We start from the raw sequence: 22,635 nt of genomic DNA, 5'->3' as shown, positions 1-22,635 counted from the left end.
ATCAGTGCTAGAAGGGAATGGGGTTTATGCAGTGAAGGAGGGGGAGATGGGGAGTGGGAGTAGGATTGTGGGGTCCTTGGTGCTCCCTGAACTGGGTGGGTTTTTTTGCAGACGTTTCATGACCCAACTAGGTAACATCATCAGTGCTAAAAGGGAGTGGGGTTTGAGGAGGAAGAGGAGGAGAAGGAAAAGAAGAAGAGGAGGAGGAGGAGGAGGAGGAGGAGGAGGAGGAAAAGAAGAAGAGGAGGTGGTTTTCTTGAAGACATTTCATGACCCAACTATGTAACATCATCAATGCTAGAAGGGAGTGGGGTTTGCTGGGAGGAAGAGGAGGAGGAGTGGGAGGGAAGGAGGAGGAAGAAGAGAAGGAGACGACTGAAAGAAAAAGAGAGGACGACTATGGGATCCTCTCTGAGCTTGTGGTTTTCTTGAAGACATTTCATGACCCAACTAGGTAACATCATCAGGGCTACAAGGAAATGTCATTTGTGGAGAAGAGGAGGAGGAGGTGGAGGGCTGGGAAATTGTGATTAAAGAGCAAAAGGGGCGGAGGAAGCAAACTCTAAAATTCTGCTCACCGCAAACAAACCAAGAATCGTCACATCTTCAAAACCAGCGCCACTCTTCCCACTGCCAGGTTGAATCTGGTGGTCAGGACACCAGGCTGGAAACCGGGAGACAGGAAGTTCTAGTCCCACCTTAAGTATGAAACCTGCCGGGTGAACTTTGGGCCAATCCCCAGGAGACAGTGAGCTTTAGCCCAGCTTTAGCCATGGAAGACAACTGGGTGACAATCACCAGGAGATTGTGAGTTCTAGTACCACCTTCGGTATGAAAGCCAGCTGCCGGGTGACATTTGGCCAATCACCAGGAGGGCTGGGAGTTCTAGTCCCACAGGTATAAAAGCCCGACTGGGTGAACTTTGGCCAATCGCCCAGCAAAAAAGGGAGTTGTAGTTCCATCTTTCCGCCATGAAAAGCTGGCTTGCTGACGGATGGACCAATCGCTAGGAGATGGCGAGTTCTAGTCCCGCTTTAAGTGGCTGGGTGTTGTGGCCCGCCATCGGCCATCGGAACTGGCGGCAGATTCGGAGCGTGAGGAGGTTGGGGAGGAAGATGGGCCAGTCCTGGAGTCTGGGGAAGGCTCGGACGAGGGCTCTGCGTCGGAGGCAGAGAGGGGGGCCAGGGCCGTCCGACGGTTATCAGCTTCCTCCGGAGTCAGACATCAGTGAGGCAGAAGAACAGCAGGAGCCTGTTCCCAGTGTGCACATGCACAGAGCTGCCAGACGAAAGGATCAGCTAAGGAACAAGGGCCGATTCGGGAGTAAAGGCCACAGGTGGATGGTGAATGGCCCCTCCCATAGGGCAGTGTTTCTCAACCTTGGCAACTTGAAAGATGTCCGGACTTCAACTCCCAGAATTCCCCAGCCAGCGAAGGCTGGCTGGGGAATTCTGGGAGTTGAAGTCCGGACATCTTTCAAGTTGTCAAGGTTGAGAAACACTGCCATAGGGGATAAAAGAGGGGAGAAAGGGGAGTGGAGTTTGCAGGAGACCATGAGTCCAATTCATTAAGAGTGAAGATCTGCTCCTGACTTCCGGCCAAGGAATTGCTGCTACAGCATGGCGTTTAGAAGATATCGGCCTGGCAGCTCTCCAAGCCCGATAAGGTCTGTAGTTGTGAAATCTCACGAAAGACTGTCGGCCGGGACTTTGCTGGAGAGGAATTTAAAACTAAATAAAAAAGGGGTTTTATCGGGACGAGGAGTCGGCTTCGTGATCTTGGGAAGCCTCGGGTCAGAACCCCGGGAGAGTTTAGGCCAGTTTGCCTTTCTCAGCCCATCCAACCTCACAGGGCTGTTGTTATGGGAAAAGAGGAAGCAGCATAAGGCACGTCTGGTACGCTGAGCTGTGTGTGCAAGTAACGAAGGCGGGAGGAAAGATAAGATGATAAGGAATACCTTCCTTCGATGACTGTAATTATATCGTTCATCTGGATCAAAAGCTTGTCCGGTTCTTCGAAATCCTGCAGAGCCCGCATATCTGTGGGTTGAGCCTGGGAGAGAAAGTGAAGATTGACAGGTGTCACCTCTGAACCAAATTACGGGTATTCTTCGACGTCCGACAGGTTCGCTTAGCGACCATTCGACGACCAGTCAGCTTAACAAAGGCACTGAAAAAAGTCACTTTTTCACCCTTCTCTCCACACTTATAACCGTCGCAACATCCCTATGGTCAGACGCTTGGCAAGTGACTCGTATTTATGACGGTGGCAGTGTCCGGGAGGGGAGAGGTATCACGCGATTCCCCTTTTGCGACCTTCTGACGTGCAAAGTCAGTGGGGAAGCCAGATTCGCTTAACGGCCGTGTTACTTGCTTAACAACTAGTCAGAATCAGGATAGAGCCGGAAGGGACCTTAGAGGTCTTCTAGTCCAACCCTCTGCTCGAGCAGCAGACTCTATGCTGTTTCAGACAATTTTGAAAAGCTCCAGGGATCCACTTAACAACTGTGGCAGGAAAAAGTCGTAAAATGGGGGGCAAAACGCACTTAAATGTCTCATTCAGCAACAGAAACTTTGGCCTCAGTTGTGGTCGTAAGTCGAGTACGCAGGCTGCTGCATTTTGAACCCATGAAAGGTGTCAACTAGCAAAGCATTCCTGGCCTGCTCTCGAGTTGCCATAGTCAAGAGGGGGTCAAACTGACGGAGCAGCACCAGCACAGCGGCCACAACCACATTCCAGGCATACTTTTCTCAAGGCTGTATCCGAGGTTACCCGAAACAGGCAGAGGGGCGTGATCTCCCCAGCCTGTGAAAAGTGCTTTTTGGGGAAAGGGATTTATGACACACCCCGCGGGGAGGTGGGGAAATGTGGTCAGAGTTGGGCCGTAAATTGCGTGAGGTCAGAGCCGCCTTCACTTGGGGACCTGAGGACATGTTGCTCCTAATAAATAACTGGATTTCTTTTGACACTTGGCTCAAGGCTCATGATTTAATTAGGGCATCCATTGGAACCCGAACAAAAGGTTTTGGATAGCTTTCAAGGGCCGCCCCACACGGAGAGCAAGGCAGTAGTCAAGACGGGAAGTGATCGGAGCGTGGGTGATGGTGACCAGGTCTTTGCCGCTTACCTCCAGGAGGAAATCCCGCAGAGCCACGAAGGTGGGCCGATCTTCCGGTTTGTGCGCCCAACACTGCAACATGACGTTGTAAATATCCTGCGGACAATCTTCGGGCCGGGCGAGTTGCTCGCCTTCCTTATCGATCTTGTGCAGGATCTTATTGGGAGAAAAGCAGGATTTAGGAGAGCCAGTCGGTTTTCAAGGTTAGAAAGTTGCCAGATCCAGCCTCAGAAGCGTTACAGATTGTCCTCGGCTTACGAACGTTTGTTTAACGACCATTCCAAATTACAAAGGCAGGGAAAAGAAGGAACTTATACAGTCTCCCCGTGATCAAGGAGAGGGAGTCCTCGACTTACAACAGTTTGTTTAATGACCGAAGTTACAACAGCCACCAAAAAGAAGTGTCTTATGACCATGTTTCATAGTTACGACCATTGCCACATCCGCAAGGTCACGCAATCAAAATTCATACGCTTGGCATCTGGTTCATACTTATGACGGTTGCAGTGTCCCGGGGTCAGGTGATCCCCCTTTTGTGACCTTCTGACTAGCAAACTCAACGAGGAAGCCCGGTTCACTTAACAACCGGGTTACTAATTTATCAAGTGTGGCAATTCACTTAACAACTGTGGCCAGGAAGCTCGTAAAATCGGGCAAAACTCACTTAACAACTCTCTCGCTTAACAACAGTAATGTTGGGCTCAATTATGGTCATAAGTTGAGGACTTCTGGCAATAAAAATTCAGCCGCTAAGCAACGTACTCACATTTATGACCATCGCAGGGTCATAAATTTGCAAACCTCGAGGGAGCGAAATCAAAGGGGGAAGCTGGATTCCCTGAATGGCCGGGTTACTATCTTAATAACTGCAGCGATCCACTTAACGACGATGGCAAGAAAAGTCATAAAATTGGGGGCGGGCAGAACTCAACTCAATTTGCCTCGCTTAGGAGAGACAGACATTTTGGGGTCCGCTGTGGTCGTAACTCGAGGACTGTCTGCACACACGCACCGCGCCTTTCCCCGTCATACCTGGCTGCCGTTAAGGCCAACCCATGGTTCCTGCCCGTAGGTGAACATTTCCCAGAGAGTCACTCCGAACATCCAGGTGTCGCTGGCGTGGGAGAAGGTGCGCGTCTTCAGACTTTCCGGGGCGCACCTGATCCAGGACGGGGGGGGGGGGGGGGGCAGCCCAGGTGGGGGAGAGAAAGCAGAAAGAGAGGGGGTCATGCCCTCGCCATCCCAAGGCCCAGACCCACCGGTCCCATAACTCACTCCCACCGTCCAAAAAGAATGGGGTCCTCTGATCCCCATCAACCTGTGAGCGAGTCCTCAACGCTTCACCTGCTCAGTGAAAGAGTCAGGGATGCATGCTCAGTGCCGGGATGGCCAACCCATGGCACGCACGCCCAGAGTGGCACGCCGAGCCGTGTCACCCGGCACATGCAGCCTTGTCCGTTTGTCTTCCATGCACGCATGACAATCAGCTGTCCTTCACACAGGTGGCAGTGCCGAAAACCGGTGTGCGCATGCATGCCAAACCCTGTAAGTTTGGCTTTTCCTTTGCACGCGTGGCAGCCTGCATATGTGTGCCAGCCAGCTGACCGTTGGGCGCGCGTTGAGTGCTGGAACCCGGAAGTTCAGCTTTCCCGGAGTGCGGCCCCGACGAGTATGCGACATTTCCGTACGATCTTTTCGGCACTCGGGTACTGAAAAGGTTCCCCACCACTACTCTAGTGGTTAAGGCACAAGTCCTCCGCAGTCCTCCTCTCCTTCTCCCTCCTTCCTCCCCATCCCATTCCCTTCTAGCACCGATGATAGATAGTTATCGAAACGCCTTTAAGAAAACGGGCAAGCTCCGAAGGGACGCAGGGCCCGTCATAGCAACGACAGGAGGATCACAGCGGGCGGGTGTTGTGCAAATGCAGCCCGCTGTCCTGGGCAAGGGGGGAGGGGAGGGGAGGCTCACCAGGCGAAAGGGACCTTGCGGTGCTCCTGCATAATGTAGTGGTCGTTGTTTTTGGGCAGGGCCCGCATGAGGCCGAAGTCGCCGATCTTGACCAGGTCGTTGGCCGCCAGCAGGATGTTGCGGGCGGCCAGATCGCGGTGGATGAAGCGCTTGGACTCCAGGTAGGCCATCCCGCGGGCGATCTGGATGGCATAGTGGCAGAGGGTGGCGATCAGGAAGTGGCTCAGGTTCTTCCGCAGGCGGTCCAGCAGGGAGCCCAGTGGGGCCAGTTCGGTCACCTGGGCGGCCACAAGAAGCGGGGTTAGGAAGCCACCCCCAGGCACAAGAAGCCACGCCCACAAGACAAACCGCGTGGGTGTCGCCATTACAGGCAGGTTTAACGACTCGCTTAATGGCTGCTGGGTATGCTTAATTATTGCTGGGTATGCTTAACGACTGCCGGGACTCGCTTAACGACTTCTGGGTATGAACAACTGCCGGGACTCGCTTAATGACTGCTGGATATGCTGAACGACTGCCACGACTCGCTTAATGACTGCCGGTTATGCTTAATGACTGCCAGGACTCGCTTAATGACCGCTGGTATGCTGAATGACTTCCAGGACCCACTAAATGACTGCCAGTTATGCTTAATAACTGCCAGGACTTGCTTAACGACTGCCGGGACTCACTTAAAGACTACTGGGACTCACTTAACGATCACTGGTTATGCTTACAGACTGCTGGAACTCACTTAACGACCACTGGTATGCTTAACTACTGCTGAAACTCGCTTAACGACCGCTGGGTGTGCTGAACGACTGCCAGGACTCGCTTAATGACTGCTGGGTATGCTTAACTACTCCTGAGGCTTGCTTAACGACTGCTGGGTATGCTTAATGACTGCCGGGACTCGCTTAATGACTTCTGGCTATGCTTAACGAGAGCCTGGATTTGCTTAATGACTGTTGGCTATGCTTAACGATTGCTGTGACACGCTTAATGACCTCTGGTTCACTTAGCGACTGTCACAAAAGGTTGCAAAAGGAGGTGCAATCACATCGTGCCTCGCTTAACAACCATCTTAAGCCCGTGACTTACGGTCGTTATGTCGAGGACTATCCCTACCAAGATCAGACTGCACGGATGAGTGAAGAACGAGCATTGTCCCATCTGCTGATGACCCTGCAACCCCCGGAGCCCCACGCGGGGCGCCTTCCCCTGGAGCCTCTTTTGGAGTCCCCGCGGGTCCCTCACCATCTTCATGGGGTTGGAGAGGACCACCCCGTAGAGGCGGATGAGGTTGGCGTGGTCGAGGGAATGCATGGCGTTGACCTCGCGGATGAAGTCGTCCAGGGCCTCCGGCTGGTTCAGCACCTCCGTCTTCAGGCACTTGACGGCCACGTTCAGCTGCGGAAGGGAAAGGGGCAGAGGTGGGTTCCTACGGGTTCGCACCAGTTCGGTAGAACCGGTTCGTCAAATCTTCCGAACCGGTTAGAAGAGGTTCCACCAGTGGACCCCCGGAAAGCAGGCCACACCTACAGAAGGGGTTCCAGAAATTTTTGAAACCCACCACTGCCACGCGCACACGAACCCACACACAGACTCACACTGTGGGGAGATCGTTCCACAGGGCCGGGGCAGCTACAGAGAAAGACCTCCCCCGAGTAGTCGCCAACCGGCATTGCCCAGTCGACGGCACCCGGAGGAGGCCCAGCCTGTGAGCTCTTATGGGTCGTTGGGAGGTATGTGGCAGGAGGCAGTCTCGCAGATATCCAGGTCCCAAGCTATGTAGGGCTTTAAAGGTCATAAAATCCGGTCCCTAAGTCCACTCTTGGACTGAACTTACTCCCAGGAGTAAGTCTTCTCTTAGTTAAAATCCGCTACCTAAGTCCGCTCTTGGACTCAACTTAAATAAAATAAGGCAGGCCGCAAGCAGCACCCCCCCGTAGTCGCTTACCACCTTGCCTGATGGGGCGCACCACTCCCCGCGGCGCACCACCCCAAAAGAACCGTCGCCCAGTTTCTCCAGCAGCACCAGGTCCTTCTCGCTAATGAGGCAGGTCAGGGCCTGCTGCTGGGCCTCTTCCAGGGCCACCGGGCTCGGCTGCTTGCTCAGGAGACCCGGGGGCAAGGGCAGCATCTCTGAGTCGGGGCGCTTCCCGCTGAAGACCTGTGGGGAGGGCAAAAGGGGCATCAGGGGAGAACACCGGGGACCGAAGTTGTGAAAGAGCGCGAGTCTGGTTTTTTTCTTAATTTATTTTTATCCTGTCTACAATCTAATATGCCTTCCTCCTCCTATTTCCCACACAACAACGATCCTGTGAGGTAGGTTGGGCTAAGAGAGAGACCCAAAGTCACCCAGGTGGCTTTCCTGCCGAAGGCGGGACTAGAACTCACCGTCTCCTGGCGATTGGCCCAAAGTCACCCAGCTGGCTTTCATGCCCAAGGCGGGACTAGAACTCACCGTCTCCTGGTGATTGGCCCAAAGTCACCCAGATGGCTTTCATACCTAAGGTAGGACTAGAACTCACTGTCGCCTAATGATTGACCCAAAGTCACCCAGCTGGCTTTCATACCTAAGGCGGGACTAGAACTCCCCGTCTCCTGGTGATTGGCCCAAAGTCACCCAGATGGCTTTCATACCTAAGGCGGGACTAGAACTCACCGTCGCCTAATGATTGACCCAAAGTCACCCAGCTAGCTTTCATACCTAAGGCGGGACTAGAACTCCCCGTCTCCTGGTGATTGGCCCAAAGTCACCCAGATGGCTTTCATACCTAAGGCGGGACTAGAACTCACCGTCGCCTAATGATTGACCCAAAGTCACCCAGCTAGCTTTCATACCTAAGGCGGGACTAGAACTCCCCGTCTCCTGGTGATTGGCCCAAAGTCACCCAGATGGCTTTCATACCTAAGGCGGGACTAGAACTCCCCGTCTCCTGGTGATTGGCCCAAAGTCACCCAGCTGGCTTTCCTGCCTAAGGTGGCACTAGAACTCACTGTCTCCTGGCAGCTAGCCTGGTGCCTTAATCTCTAGCTAACTCTAAAATAGGGTTTTGACCCTCCATTCTTAATGTTCTGATTTTATCAGTTTAATTTTTCTTCTCCTATCTTTCTTCTTTCTCCTGTTGTGCCTTATCTGTCACTTAGATGCAAGATTTAACTTAGATGTAGACAACCTCACACCTCTATGTATTCACTTAGTACAGGTAGTCCTCTACTTACAACCGTTCATTTACTGACCGTTCCAAGTTACACCGGAACTGACCTATGACCATTTTTCACACCTATGACCTTTCCAGCGTCCCGGTGATCACGTGATCAAAATTCAGATGCTTGGCAACTGGTTCGTACTTATGACGGTTGCTGTGTCCCGGGGTTACGTGATTCCCCCTCTGGCAAGTCAATGGAGAAGCCAGATTCACTTAACAACTGGGTTACTAACTTAATCAACTGCAGTGATTCAATGGGGTAAAACTCGCTGAACAAATGGCTCACTTAACGACGTAAATTTTGGGTTCAATTGTGGTCGTAAGTTGAGGACTACCTGTAGTGTGATACACCTAATCCTTAACTCTGGAATTTTTTTTCCGAAAAGGTATTTTATTAACTGATTGTGTTTTCTTGACAATCAAAATTGCCTTTGTCTTTTCTTAAGAGAGTGTAATTTCCACTTTCCCAAGTTACGTAGGGGTCTTGGGATTTCCTGGTGGTGAGCCATCCCAGCATTAACCAAATCATGGTCTGACAAGATGATTGGTTCCTTTCTCCTACATTACTATGACCCCTGCACCCTGCCCAAAGCGCCCTCCTTCAAGACGGTTCTATAAACCTTTCTGTTTTCCTTTTTAAAGTTTCTGCCAAGTTTCCAGTCCTCAGGAGGCCCCTCTCTCACCTTGCTCATCCAGGATTTCCGTTTGCACACAGCCTTCCTCCTCTTCACAGCCTCCCAGAGGCGTCTCTGCCCTACAGAAATGAACAACAAGCGGTCACAAAACCAGGAAGAAATCAACTCCTCGGCAAATGTTCCATTCTACGTATTTGCTCCGTGTCGGAAGTTTTTCGGGACTCGGTAATTCCACCAACATTATAGAAAGTTGGCGCTACGAGCTCAGTTTTAATCTAATCCACCCAGTTGGAAAATACTGAATTAGAAGTTCTCAAAGTTTGCTTACAAGCTAGTCCTTGACTTAGATTCAGATTCACTTAACAACCGAGTGATTCACTTAACAACTGTGATGGTTTGCTTAGCTGTGGCAAAAATGGTCGTAAAACAGGACACAACTCATCGAACTGTCTTGCTTGGCACTCATTTAACTTGCTTAACAACAGAATTCGTGGGCTCCACTGTGGTCGTAAGTTGAGGACTACCGGTACATGGAAAAATTGGCTTTAAAATTAGTCTTCTGCGTTGTAGGTAGGCCTCGAATTAAAACAGTTCGTTTAGTGGCAGCTCGAAGTTACAGCGGGGCTGAAAAAGTGGTTTTTCACACTTAACGTCCGTTGCAGCAGCCCTATGGTCTGGCAACTGACTCATATTTATGACGGTTGTGGTTTCTCAGGGTCACGTGATCCCTTTTGACCAGCAAAGTCAATGGGGGAATCCAGATTCACTTAACAACCCTGTGACTCGCTTAACAACTGCAGGGATTTGCTTAACGATCGTGGCAGGAAAGGTCGTAAAGTGAGGCAAAGCCCACTTAATAACTGTCTCACTTAGCGAAAGAAATTTTGGACAGTTGCAAAATTATAAATCCCTGTAATATCTCCCACCTGATTTTGCAAAAATATATCTGCTGAACAAAAACTCTGCATTGGCGACATGGAGGGCATCCGGCCAGTAAACACTCTGCTAACTCCATTCTACGCCGCGAAGGATTATGGAGTCGTTAAATGATGACGATGACCTAATTTTGCAAAACTGCCGGATCCAGAGAGGTGGCATGGGCTGAAGGACCACTCACCCGGTCTCCCCATCCCGATTTTCTCCAGATCCTCATTCTTGACATACTCGAAGTGCGACAGGCGAGTGACGTTGAGGTCATCGCGGATCCGGAGGAAATACTGCTGAAGCTGGACTTCGGTGAGGAGCTCGAGTAACCAGTCGGTCCCTTCATCCGCCTGCATGCCACAGTTCAGCTTCTGGAAAAGAAGACCCACATCAGACCCACGAGGACTACTACTACTCCTAGGAGTAAATTCAGGAAGGTCGTGCTCCTTCAAGGAATACCACGTTCCTCCTAAACCCTCTGGCGGAGCTAAGAGTTTCCCCCCAGGGAGGAGAAGACACCAAAACACAAGCCAGGCTAATAATACGACCATCTGTAGACCATCCTGGAAGTTCTAGAGAACTTCTGGAGGAAGTGTTTATTATTACACTTGTTAGTGGAACCCTGCAGACGTTCTAGGCTCAAGCGTGTGCAACCTGTGGACCAACGCCCAGAATTCTGGCTGGGGAATTCTGGGAGTTGAAGTCCATCGGTCTTTAAGTTGCCATGGCTGGAGAACATCCATTCTAGATCAGGAGGCCCCCAACCTCCAGGAACGCACAAGTAGTGGGCGAGCAAGTGAAGCTTCATCTCTACATGCTCAGGAACTAGGTTGCATGTGGAAACATGGTGCGTAGAAGACCATTTTTCTTCCGAAACTGGTCCCATAAGGTTGGGGGTTGTTTGTTCTAGATCAGTGGTCTCCAATCTTGGCAACTTTAAGACCTGTGGACTTCAACTCCCAGAGTTCCTCAGCCAGCTTTGCTGGCTGAGGAACTCTGGGAGTTGAAGTCCACAAGTCTTAAAGTTGCCAAGATTGGAGACCACTGATCTAGATCACGGGTCAACTTTCAAGACTTGTGGACTTCAAACTCTCAGCCGCGAAGCTACAACTGTTGCGTTAAAACCTAGACTTTCCTTTCACGTTTGGCAAGCCGCCCCCATACCGAACAAGTCTCGCTTAACGACTGCAGTTTTGGCTCAATGACCACAGCGTTACACTCACGACAGGCACGAGAAAGTCATAAAACCAAGTCCGCTTTCCATGGGAAGTTTTACAGCTGTTACGATGGATGATGGGCAGATGTTGGCCAAGGCCTGTCCATGACGGATGTTGGTCGAGGAGGAACTAGAAATAGAGCCTCACCAAAATTATGGGGCTACCTCAAAGGTGTGAACGAAGACACCAACCCCCCCAAAAAAGGGAAGAAGGGCCGCTTGAGTAGAAAAATGGACGTGATATGAAAAAAGGAGAAGGGGAAAGCCACTTGGGAGGAGTGAAGGTGAAGCCGGGAAGATAAACACCACCATTGTTTGCCCAGTGGTGTCATCAGACACACAACATCTATCACTTCTGTGGAGTCCGCGGTGCTCCCTGAACTCGGTGGGCTTCACACACACACACCACGGGCTGGAAACTGGGAGACAGTGAGTTCTAGCTCCAATTTAGGCATGAAAGACGGAGGGGTGACTTTGGGCCAATCGCCAGGAGACAGTGAGTTCTAGTCCGGCCTTAGGCAGGAAAGCCAGCTGGGTGACTTTGGGCCAATCGCCAGGAGACAGGGAGTTCTAGTCCCGCCTTAGGCAGGAAAGCCAGCTGGGTGACTTTGGGCCAATCGCCAGGAGAGGGTGAGTTCTAGTCCCGCCTTAGGCATGAAAGCCAGCTGGGTGGCTTTGGGCCAATCACTAGGAGACGGTGAGTTCTAGTGCCGCCTTAGGCATGAAAACTAGCTGGGTGACTTTGGGCCAATCGCCAGGAGACGGTGAGTTCTAGTCCCGCCTTAGGCAGGAAAGCCAGTTGGATGACTTTGGACCAATCGCCAGGAGACGGTGAGTTCTAGTCCCGCCTTAGGCAGGAAAGCCAGCTGGGTGGCTTTGGGCCAATCGCCAGGAGACGGTGAGTTCTAGTCCCGCCTTAGGCATGAAAACTAGCTGGGTGACTTTGGGCCAATCACCAGGAGACGGTGAGTTCTAGTCCCGCCTTAGGCAGGAAAGCCAGGTGGATGACTTTGGACCAATCGCCAGGAGACGGTGAGTTCTAGTCCCGCCTTAGGCAGGAAAGCCAGCTGGGTGGCTTTGGGCCAATCGCCAGGAGACGGTGAGTTCTAGTCCCGCCTTAGGCATGAAAACTAGCTGGGTGACTTTGGGCCAATCACCAGGAGACGGTGAGTTCTAGTCCCGCCTTAGGCAGGAAAGCCAGGTGGATGACTTTGGACCAATCGCCAGGAGACGGTGAGTTCTAGTCCCGCCTTAGGCATGAAAGCCAGCTGGGTGACTTCGGGCCAATCGCCAGGAGACGGTGAGTTCTAGTCCCGCCTTAGGCAGGAAAGCCAGCTGGGTGGCTTTGGGCCAATCGGCAGGAGACGGTGAGTTCTAGTCCCGCCTTAGGCATGAAAGCCAGCTGGGTGGCTTTGGGCCAATCGCCAGGAGACGGTGAGTTCTAGTCCCGCCTTAGGCATGAAAGCCAGCTGGATGACTTTGGGCCAATCGCCAGGAGACGGTGAGTTCTAGTCCCGCCTTAGGCATGAAAGCTAGCTGGGTGACTTTGAGCCAGTCCTTCTGTCTCCCCTTAGCCTATCTTGCAGGGCTGTTGTGCAGAAAACTCGAGAAAGAAGTGCATCGCGTTAAATTAAGATGCCTTGAGCATATTTGTAAAAATAATAAAGGCAGGATGCCAACTCAGTAAATAAATCTGAACCCGCTCCAATGCCTGGCCTACGGAGAGGAAGCGGGCTTCCTATTTCCCAGGCCCCCTTGTGGCCTGCTTCCCACCCACCCCATCCCTACCCACCCACCCACCCCTTTGCCACACGTGCACCCGTCACACTGCCGAGTCTGGCACGAAACAGAGCAGCAGCTGGCACCTTCGTCAGCAGTCTCCCCCCCCTCCCTCCGTCTCCATCTGAAGGGAGTGGGTGTCCAGCACCCACCCCCCCATTTCCCTCCCCTCCCCCCCCCCAGAGGCTCATCGTGTATGGGAGACAAACGGCGCTTCTGTTCGGGGTTCCAAGCGATTCCACATGCGTCTCACGGAAGGAAATCTCCGTGCCAAGGCGGAATCTGGATTCTGCATTACAACTGGCTCCGCTGAAAAGGAAACGGTGCGACCTGGGCAGGAAATGACCACCTCGGGGTCCTGAGAACCAGTCCGAGGGAGGTGTGGGGGGGGGGGGAAGGGAGAGGATTGGGAAGAATTGAAGAGGAGGAAGAGGAAGGGAGGAGAGGAAGGAAGGGGGCGGGAGAGAAACAGCTGTGCACCAACAGCAGTCCTGGGGCCCGGCTCTCGCTAAGGTTCCGATGCCAGAATTCAAGTTTTTCTTTCTTTCTTTTTTTGCAACTGGGTGGAAACTCCTCTTGGAATAACAATCGATGCTCAGTCGATCAGAAGAGAGGCTGGGAAGGACCTTGGAGGTCATCTAGTCCAACCCCTTGCACAAGCAGGAGGCCCTAGACCATGTCAGGCAAATGGTGGTCCAGTCTCTTCTTAAAAACCTCCAGTTTTCCACAACTTCTGGTGGCAAGCTGTTCCACTGGTTAATTGTCCTCACTACAGGTAGTCCTCAATTAATTCCTTCCTTCCTTCCTTCCTTCCTTCCTTCCTTCCTTCCTTCCTTCCTTCCTTTCCTTCCTTCCTTCCTTCCTTCCTTCCTTCCTTCCTTCCTTCCTTCCTTCCACCCATCCAGGTGGCACCCTGGTTAGAATACGGCATTGCAGCCAAACTCTGCCCAGCCAGGAGTTCGATCCTGACCGGCTCAAGGTTGACTCAGCCTTCCGTCCTTCCGAGGTCGGTTAAATGAGGACCCAGATTGTTGGGGATAAAAGCCTGATTCTGTAAACCTCTTAAAGAGGGCTGGAAAACACGGTGAAGCTGTATATAAGTCTAAGTGTTGTTACCCTTCCTTTCTTCCTTATCTCCCTCCCTTCTCTCATTCTTATCTTCCTTCCTTCCTTCCGCCCTGGTGCAGAAGTTAGGATGCAGCATTGCAGGCTGACTCTGCTCACTGCCAAGAGTTCGATCCTGACCAACTCAAAGTTGACTCAGACTTCCGTCCCTCCGAGGTCAGTAAAATGAGGACCCAGATTGTTGGAGGCAAGAGGCTGACTCTATAAACCGCTTAGAGAGGGCTGGAAAGCAGCGTGAAGCGGTATATAAGTCAACGTGCTATTGCCCTTCCTTCCTTCCTCCCTCCCTCCCTCTGTAGTTAAGACTACAGCATTGCAGGCTGACTCTGCCGCAGCCAGCAGTTCAATCCTAATTGTTTCAAGGTTGACCCCACTCTTTCTTTCTTTCTTTCTTTCTTTCTTTCTTTCTTTCTTTCTTTATTTATTTTCCTTCCTTCCTTCTTCTCTCCCTCTCTTTCTCTCATTTCCATCTCCTTCCTCCCTCCCTCCCTCTGTAATTAAGACTACAGCATTGCAGGCTGACTCTGCCCACAGCCAGCAGTTCAATCCTAATTGGTTCAAGGTTGACCCCACACTTTCCTTTTCTTTCTTTCTTCTTTCTTTCTTTCTTTCTTTCTTTCTTTCTTTCTTTCTTTCTTTCTTTCTTTCTTTCTTTCTTTCCCTTCCTTCTTCTCTCCCTCTTTCTCTCATTCCCATCTCCCCCCTTCCTCCCTCCCTGTAGTTAAGACTACAGCATTGCAGGCTGACTCTGCCCGCAACCAGCAGTTCAATCCTAATTGGTTCAAGGTTGACCCCACACTTTCCTTTTCTTTCTTTCTTACTTTCTTTCTTTTCCTTCCTTCTTTCTTCTCTCCCTCTCTTTCTCTCATTCCCATCTCTCCCATCCCTCCCCCTGTAGTTAAGACTACAACATTGCAGGCCGACTCTGCCCTCAGCCAGCAGTTCAATCCTGACCAGTTCAAGGTTGACCCTTCTTTCTTTCTTTCTTTCTTTCTTTCTTTCTTTCTTTCTTTCTCTTTCTTTCCTCTTTCCCTTCCTTCCTTTTTCCTCCCACAAAAGACTGAGCTACCTATGTTTAACTGGCAGTCTCTGCACCTAGAAAACTAGTTTCTCAAGAGAGAAGACATCCAGGCAATTCATCCCATCAATTCCTGGGCTTTCCACCAGCAAGTTCCTTTGCGTGATTTATGTATCTGTTCTCATTTCCCCCCCCTCTTCTGTCCTTCCTCTTTTAACATCTGGCCTGCAACTGCAGGTGCACCCCCCCTTATCTGAAGGCCATTCAGCTGCTCCCCCAGTTGAACATCTGTCCTTGCCTGGAAGACTCTTTGTCTCCCTTCCAAGGACAACAGCTGTTCCTCCTGGACAAATCCACCCCCCCCCTTTCAACCCACAAGCCCTGAAAAAGAAAACAATTGTGTGTCCCCTGTGTGTGACGTTCCCCCCCCAATTATTGACACAGGGCTGTGTATTTTGTGTGCCCACACCGGGCATCGGCTGGGCACTGAATTCATCCTTTTTTTCCAGGCTGCGAAAAGGAAGTTGGGTAAGTGGCGAGGAGGAGAAATCGCAAAAGTCACATCGCTCGGCTGCCAATATTCAGCTGAACCAGCGACGTTTGGATAGATGAGAAGATAAAAGAAGAAGAAATAGAGAGAGGGAGGAAAGAGGGAAGGGAGGGAGGGAGAAAGTAAGAGTGGAGGAAGGGAGGAAGGAAGAAGAGAAAGGAAGGAAGGGAGAGGGAGGAAGGAAGGGAGAGAAAGAGAGGGAGGAAGAAAGAGAAAGGGTGGAAGGAAGAGAGAGAGAGAGAGAGGAAGGGAGAGAGGGAGGAGTTAACAGAGTTGGAAGGGACCTTGGAGGTCTTCTAGTCCAACCCCATGCTCAGGCAGGAAACCTCATTCCAGACAAGTGACTTTCTCTTCTTAAAATCTTTTTTTTTTTAAAGGAAGGCAGGGAGGGACAGGAAGGGAGAGAAAGGAAGGAAGGGAAGATAGGAGAAAGAGGGAAGGAATGAAGGAAGGGAGTGAGGGAAGGAGCGAGATGAGAAAATCAGGGAAAGGAAGGAGGAAAGATGGAGGAAGAAGATAAGGAGGGAGGGAGGGAGAAAAGAAGGAGATGGGAATGAAAAGGAAGGAAGAAAGGAGTGGAAGGGAGAGAAAGGAAGGAAGGGAAGATAGGAGAAAGAAGGAATGAAGGAAGGGAGTGAGGGAAGGAGCGAGAAGAGAAAATCAGGGAAAGGAAGGAGGAAAGATGGAGGAAGAAGATAAGGAGGGAGGGAGGGAGAAAGGAAGGAGATGGGAATGAGAAGGAAGGAAGAAAGGAGTGGAAGGGGGAGAAAGGAAGGAAAGATAGTGGAGAGGAGGAAGGAATGAAGGGAGGAAAGGAACGAGATGAGGAAAGGAGGGAAAGGAAGAAAGACGAAGAAGGAGGGAGGGATGGAGGGAGAAAGGAAGGTGAATAAGGAAGGAAAAGGGGGAGATAGGGAGGAAGGAAGGAAGGAAGGAAGGAAGGAAGGGAAGAAAAAGGAAGGAAGGAGTGGAAGGGAGAGATGGGGAGGGAGGGAAAGGGAGAAAGGAATGAAGGGAGGGAAGGAGCGAGATGAGAAAAACAGAGAAAGGAAGGAAGAAAGACGGGGGAGGAAGAAGATAAGGAGTGAGTGAGAAAGGAATGCGAAGGAAGGAAGGAAGGAGGGAAGGAAGGAAGGAAAGAAAGAAAAAGGAAGGGAAGGAAGGAAGAAGATGGGAAGAGGGAGGAAGGCACCCATCCATCCATTTCACAGGGTTGATGTTGGGAAAATAAGAGGTATATTCGCTGCTTAGCCTTATTTATAAAATCAATAAAGGTCAAATACAAATCAACACTAAATGTTTGTTTTTTTTAAGAAAAAGACTAAAATAATCATAAATCACAGCGCTTCCACACACACACACACACCCCTCTTCCCAAACTCTGCAGCTGATATTCCCCTCCTTTTCACTCTTTCTTTCTTTCTTTCTTTCTTTCTTTCTTTCTTTCTTTCTTTCTTTCACTCGTTCTTTCAATCCCTGCTCTTTCTCTCTTTCCAACGATTTCCCCCACTCTCTCTCTCTTCAAAGACTGAAAACGTTTCCACTTCCAGGGCAACGACAACAATCCATCGCAAGGCTTCCCCCCCCCCCCCCCGCGAACCTGCCTGGCGCAGAGAAACAGGTTTACCTGACCTGCATGTCTGAATCCGGAGACCTGTCCAAAATCTGCCCCCCCCTTCCCCAAGAATCACTTGTCTCTCTGCTGCCCCCCGGTGTCCCCCTGCAGGTACGGCAGCCCAGATGTTGCAGCCATTCAAAACAAAACTTTTTTGCCCAAGAAAATTCCTTTGGCCGGAGACAACGGAGGAGTCTGGAGAGGAAATGAGCAATCAGTAACTATTTCTCGGTGTTGTTTGGAGACCAACTGGGTCAGGTCATGGTTATTTCCATTGCGACACCGAGAAAGTTACCAGGGAGGCCCCGAAGAAAGCAGCTTATGCAACTCGGAGCCGTTCGCGCCGAGAGTCCTGAATGTTGCAGTTCCCACGTTATCTGGGCCAGAGACGGTGGATTTATAGCAATAGCATTTAGCAGTTAGACTTATATACCGCTTCATAGGGCTTTCAGCCCTCTCTAAGCGGTTTACAGAGTCAGCATATCGTCCCCCATAGTCTGGGTCCTCATTTCACCCACCTCAGAAGGATGGAAGGCTGAGTCAACCTTGAGCCGGTGAGATTTGAACCGCCGAACTGCAGATAGCAGTCAGCTGAAGTGGCCTGCAGTACTGCACTCTAACCACTGCCCCACCTCGGCTCTTATGACGGACGGGCCCCCAACCGGCATTTCCCCGTGTAAATTCTGAGCTGCAGGCAGGCCTCGGCTTACGACGGCTTGGTTAGTGACCGTTTTGGCACTGGGAAAAAAGCCACTTACAACCAGTCCTTGAGTTTATGACGGACCGGCCTCTAAGCTTAGTTTTTCTGTACAAATCCTGAGCTACAGGTAGACTCGGCTTACGATGGCTTGGTTAGTGACTGTTCGGCACTGAAAAAAAGCCACTTACAACCAGTCCTCGGGTTTATGACGGGGGGGGTGTCTCCACGCCTGCTCTTTCTGTACAAATTCTGAGCAACAGGTAGGGCTTGGCTAACAACAGGTCGGTTAGTGACCGTTTTGGCACTGAAAAAAACAACTTACAACCGGTCCTCGGGTTTATGACGGATGGGCCTTCGAACCTGCCATTTCCATAAGAATTCTGAGTTACAGGCAGGCCTCGGCTTACAACACCTCGGTTAGCCACTGTTCGACACTGAAAAAAGTGACTTACAACCAGTCCTCGGGTTTATGACGGACCGGCCTCCGAGCCTGGTCTTTCTGTGCAAAATCTGATCTACAGGAAGACTCAACTTATAACCATTTGTTCCGTGACAGTTCAAAATTACGCCAGCATGGAAACCAGTGAATTATATTTTTCACACTTGTGACCGTTGCAGCCCCCCCCCTCCCAAACCCGTGACGTGATCAAAATTGAGACGCTTGTCAAGACTCCTATTTACGACGGTCGCAGTGTTCCCGTGTCACATGATTTCCCCACCCCCTTCGCAACCTTCTGACAAGCAAAGTCAACGGGGAAACCCGATTCGCTTAACGACCACATTACAAACTCAACAATGGCGATGATTCACTTGAGAACTGTGGCAGGAAAGGTCGTAAAACAGGACAAAACTCACTTAATGTCTCACTTAGGAACATAAACGTTGGGCTGTCGTAAGCTGAGGACTACCCGTAAATGAGGAAAGCAGGATTCCTCTAACGACCGCGTGGTTCACTTAACAACTGAAGTGATTCACTTAACACCCACGGCAAAAATGGACATAAAATCAGGTTTGGCTCACTTAACAACCATCTTGCTAAGCAATGGAAACCGGTCTCAATTCTGGTCGTAAGTCGAGGACTATCTGTACTATGTAGTGAACTGACGCTTGTTGAAGAGAAGGCAGATTCAAGCCTTCTTCAGTTTGTATATTCCATTATACGGCTGACTTCTGCTGTCCAAGGAGGCTCTACAGCTCTCTGAAGGAAGCTGAGACATTAATACCGGGAAGATATAGCAATAGCAATAGCAGTTAGACTTATATACCGCTTCATAGGGCTTCCAGCCCTCTCTAAGCGGTTTACAGAGTCAGCATATCGCCCCCAACAACAATCCGGGTCCTCATTTCACCCACCTCGGAAGGATGGAAGGCTGAGTCAACCCTGAGCCGGTGAGATTTGAACAGCCGAACTGCAGAACTGCAGCCAGCTGAAGTAACCTGCAGTGCTGCATTTAACCACTGCGCCACCTCGCAGAAGAAGATATCTTCTTTTTCCATCAGGAAAAGAATCCCACTTTCCCGGCCCATCGTATTGCACCCCACAATCACTGGATCGGGGGGGGGGGGGCTGCAAAGAGCAGGACCAGAGGTGACTCTAGCAAGCAAGCCAAGCTGCGTGCTGGAATCAAATACACACTGGGGACAAACAGAGAAACCCGTGCCGAAAGGGAAGTTTTGGGGTGCTGCCGATGTCCGGGGAGGGGTGGGGGGGCTTCCTTACCTTATAAACCCGGAAACGGGAAAGGAAGGAACGACGCCAGGCCTCAAAACGCTGCATCCTGGCCGGGCAGATAACAGAACAACAAGAGCTGGAAGGGACCTTGGAGGTCTTCTAGTCCAACCCCCTGCTCAAGCAGGAAACCCTACACCATTCCAGGCAAATAGTTGTCCAGTCTCTTCTTAAAATCCTCCAGTGATGGAGCACACCCACAACTTCTAGTGGCAAGCTGTTCCACTGGGTTAATTGTCCTCACTTTCAGGAAATTCCTCAATTTTCAGGTTGCTTCTCTCCTTTGTTAGTTTCCATTGGTTGCTTCTGGCCCGGCCTTCAGGTGCTCTGGAGATGCTGGTCCCTGCTAGCCAACCAGCCTCTGTCCATCACAGTTCTGGATTCGAGTGGCGCAGCCAGCGAGAGACAGAGATGCTTGGGAAACTGCAGCCAAATTCCCTGAACTAGCCTGGTTATGAAAGATTCAGTAAATCCCCAGAGTTGGAAAATCTGACCATCATCCAGTGCTGGCTTCCCTGGAGGTAAGCAGAAGATCCATCTAGGCACACGGGAACCCGAATTCCCTCGCGAGAACCCCCGTCTTCCATCCTAGCCGGCCGAGGTCGTCGGTAGAGAAACCTCGATCCATCAGCACAAACTGATCGCTTGAACCCTCGATCCCTCTGACGAGAGCTGGACGGGTCCTTGGAGGTCTTCTAGTCCATGTCAAACAGGTACCTGTCCAGTCTCTTCTTCCAAAACCTCCAGCGGTGGAGCAAAGACAAACTTCCTGGTGGCAAGCTGTTCCGCTGGTTAATTGTCCTCCCTCTTAGGAAGTTTCTCCTTCATTCCAAGGTTGCTTCTTCTCCTTGGCTGGTTTCCATCCGTCGTTGCTTCTTCTTCTTTTGCTTTTGTCTTGTCTCCTCCGTTTCCACCACCAAGAGAGACCTCCAGCTTCAAAAAACCCACAGCTGCCGTCCGAATCCTCCGGCCACTTTCTTCCTGCTTGCCTCCCCCCCTCACAAGCCGACCACCCCCAAGGCAAAACCTCCCCCTGCAGCACCCACAGGACCTGTCTCTGTGTGTGTGTGTGTGTGTGTGTGTGTGTGTTGATAACGTTGCCAGCCCTGTCGTTTGCACCTCTTCCCCGAACGGACGGATCTGGCGAACGAGCGAATGCGATTGCTTCTTGCAAAAAAATAATCTTGTTGTGCTTCCCCGGCGTAGACTCTTAGCGTGCCAGCAGGCGTGTTCTTCATCCTCCCCTCCCCTCCGGTCACTCCTCGGGGAAGGCCATTACTCCCCCCCCCCCCCGGTTACTGCTGGCCCTGTCTGCAACACAGACCCCCCCTTGGTATTCTGCCGGGAATGCTTGGTGGGACAGCTGCCAAGAAGTCACATTTAACAACAAAGCTGGACAGACGATTTCCTGTGAGGCTCCGAGAGAGGGATTCCGCCGCCCCTCCCGGCGAACGGTGCCTGCCTGCCGGCCGAAGGGGGCTGGAAGGACTCACCCCACACGTTCGCCCCGAGGATGAGACAGAGACGCAAACACTGTCTCTGCTGCCAAGATTCCCAGGGCCGAGAGGAGGATACAAGGCTGGCAAAAAGGAAACATTTATAGAAAATCCAAGAGGTCGGACACACCCTTCGTCCAGGATGGTGGGTGCAAGGGTTTCTTGGTTGGACTAGAAGGCCTCTAGAGGGCCCTTCGGTTTCTATGTTCTTGTTGCGAGTTTCGTTTGCAAATCCCTCCCAGTCCTAGCCCTTGGGGCGCTGAATCAGAATCGAGCTGGAAGGGGACCTTGGAGGTCTTCTAGTCCAGCCCCCCCGCTCAAGCAGGAGATCCTATACAATTTGACACCTGGGCTGTCTCTTCTTGCAAAAACCTCCAGGGATGGAGCACCCATAACTTCTGTAGGCAACTTCTGTTCCACTGGTTAATGGTTCCCGCTGTTAGGAAGCTTCTCCTTAATTGCAGGTTGCTTCTGTCCTGGATTAGTTTTCATCCGTTGTTTCTTGTCTTGCCTTCAATTGCATTAACCATGATGGCACCCAAGCGTTTACCGACAACTCTAATATGGTTAGAGTAGAATGGAGTAAGAGTAGACTAGACTAGAATGTAGAATAGAATAGATCATAGAATGTAGAGTATAATAAAACTACTTTACTCTAGAAGATTAAAATAGACTAGAATATAGAATAGAATGCAAAATAGAATTCTACTCTACTCTACATTCTATGATCTATTCTATTTTGCATTCTATTCTATATTCTAGTCTATTTTAATCTTCTAGAGTAGAATTCTACTCTACTCTAAAAAATTACTATATAATAGAATAGAATGCAGAACAGAATAGATTATAGAATGTAGAGTAGAATAAAACTACTTTACTCTAGAAGATTAAAATAGACTAGAATGTAGAATAGAATAGAATAGAATGCAGAATAGAATAATTATAGAATGTAGAGTAAAATAAAATTGTCTTGCTTTCTACTCTACTCTAAAAGAATAAAATAGACTAGACTATATAATAGAATAGAATGCAGAATAGATTATAGAATGTAGAGTAGAATAAAACTACTTTACTCTAGAAGATTAAAATAGACTAGAATATAGAATAGAATGCAGAATAGAATAGAATGCAGAATAGATTATAGAATGTAGAGGAAAATAAAATTGTCTTGCCTTCTACTCTAATCTAAAAGATTAAAATAGACTAGACTATATAAAAAATAAAATGCAGAATAGAATAGACAGTATAATAGAACAGATTATAGAATGTAGAGTAGAATAAAACTACTTTACTCTAGAAGATTAAAATAGACTAGAATGTAGAATAGAATAGAATAGAATGCAGAATAGAATAATTATAGAATGTAGAGTAAAATAAAATTGTCTTGCTTTCTACTCTACTCTAAAAGAATAAAATAGACTAGACTATATAATAGAATAGAATGCAGAATAGATTATAGAATGTAGAGTAGAATAAAACTACTTTACTCTAGAAGATTAAAATAGACTAGAATATAGAATAGAATGCAGAATAGAATAGAATGCAGAATAGATTATAGAATGTAGAG

General features: G+C 50.1%; 1 protein-coding gene across 8 annotated transcripts in view; it reads right to left on the bottom strand.

Moving 5' to 3' along the window:
* The window catches only part of TNK2 (tyrosine kinase non receptor 2), a 101,957-nt gene that overhangs the window by 39,443 nt on the left and 39,879 nt on the right, over nucleotides 1–22,635 (bottom strand). For 6 of the 8 annotated variants that reach the window (XM_087725033.1, XM_087725031.1, XM_087725032.1 and 3 more), the window contains 8 exons: nucleotides 10,034–10,211; nucleotides 8,965–9,035; nucleotides 7,027–7,239; nucleotides 6,324–6,476; nucleotides 5,088–5,365; nucleotides 4,151–4,277; nucleotides 3,128–3,274; nucleotides 1,958–2,052 (listed from right to left, as the gene is read on the bottom strand). In XM_087725033.1, the coding sequence (XP_087581159.1) occupies nucleotides 1,958–2,052; nucleotides 3,128–3,274; nucleotides 4,151–4,277; nucleotides 5,088–5,365; nucleotides 6,324–6,476; nucleotides 7,027–7,239; nucleotides 8,965–9,035; nucleotides 10,034–10,211 (1,262 nt within the window). Of the gene's footprint in view, nucleotides 1–1,957; nucleotides 2,053–3,127; nucleotides 3,275–4,150; nucleotides 4,278–5,087; nucleotides 5,366–6,323; nucleotides 6,477–7,026; nucleotides 7,240–8,964; nucleotides 9,036–10,033; nucleotides 10,212–19,563; nucleotides 19,877–22,635 lie in introns of those variants that run through there. The other 2 variants (XM_087725030.1, XM_087725034.1) reach the window with 1 other exon arrangement.

This window comes from Thamnophis sirtalis, unplaced genomic scaffold (assembly GCF_051295495.1).
Source record: "Thamnophis sirtalis isolate CommonGarterSnake01/CBP01778 unplaced genomic scaffold, rThaSir2_p1.2 scaffold_11, whole genome shotgun sequence".
NCBI lineage: Eukaryota > Metazoa > Chordata > Lepidosauria > Squamata > Natricidae > Thamnophis > Thamnophis sirtalis.
This window is presented reverse-complemented; position numbering and strand designations above follow the sequence as displayed.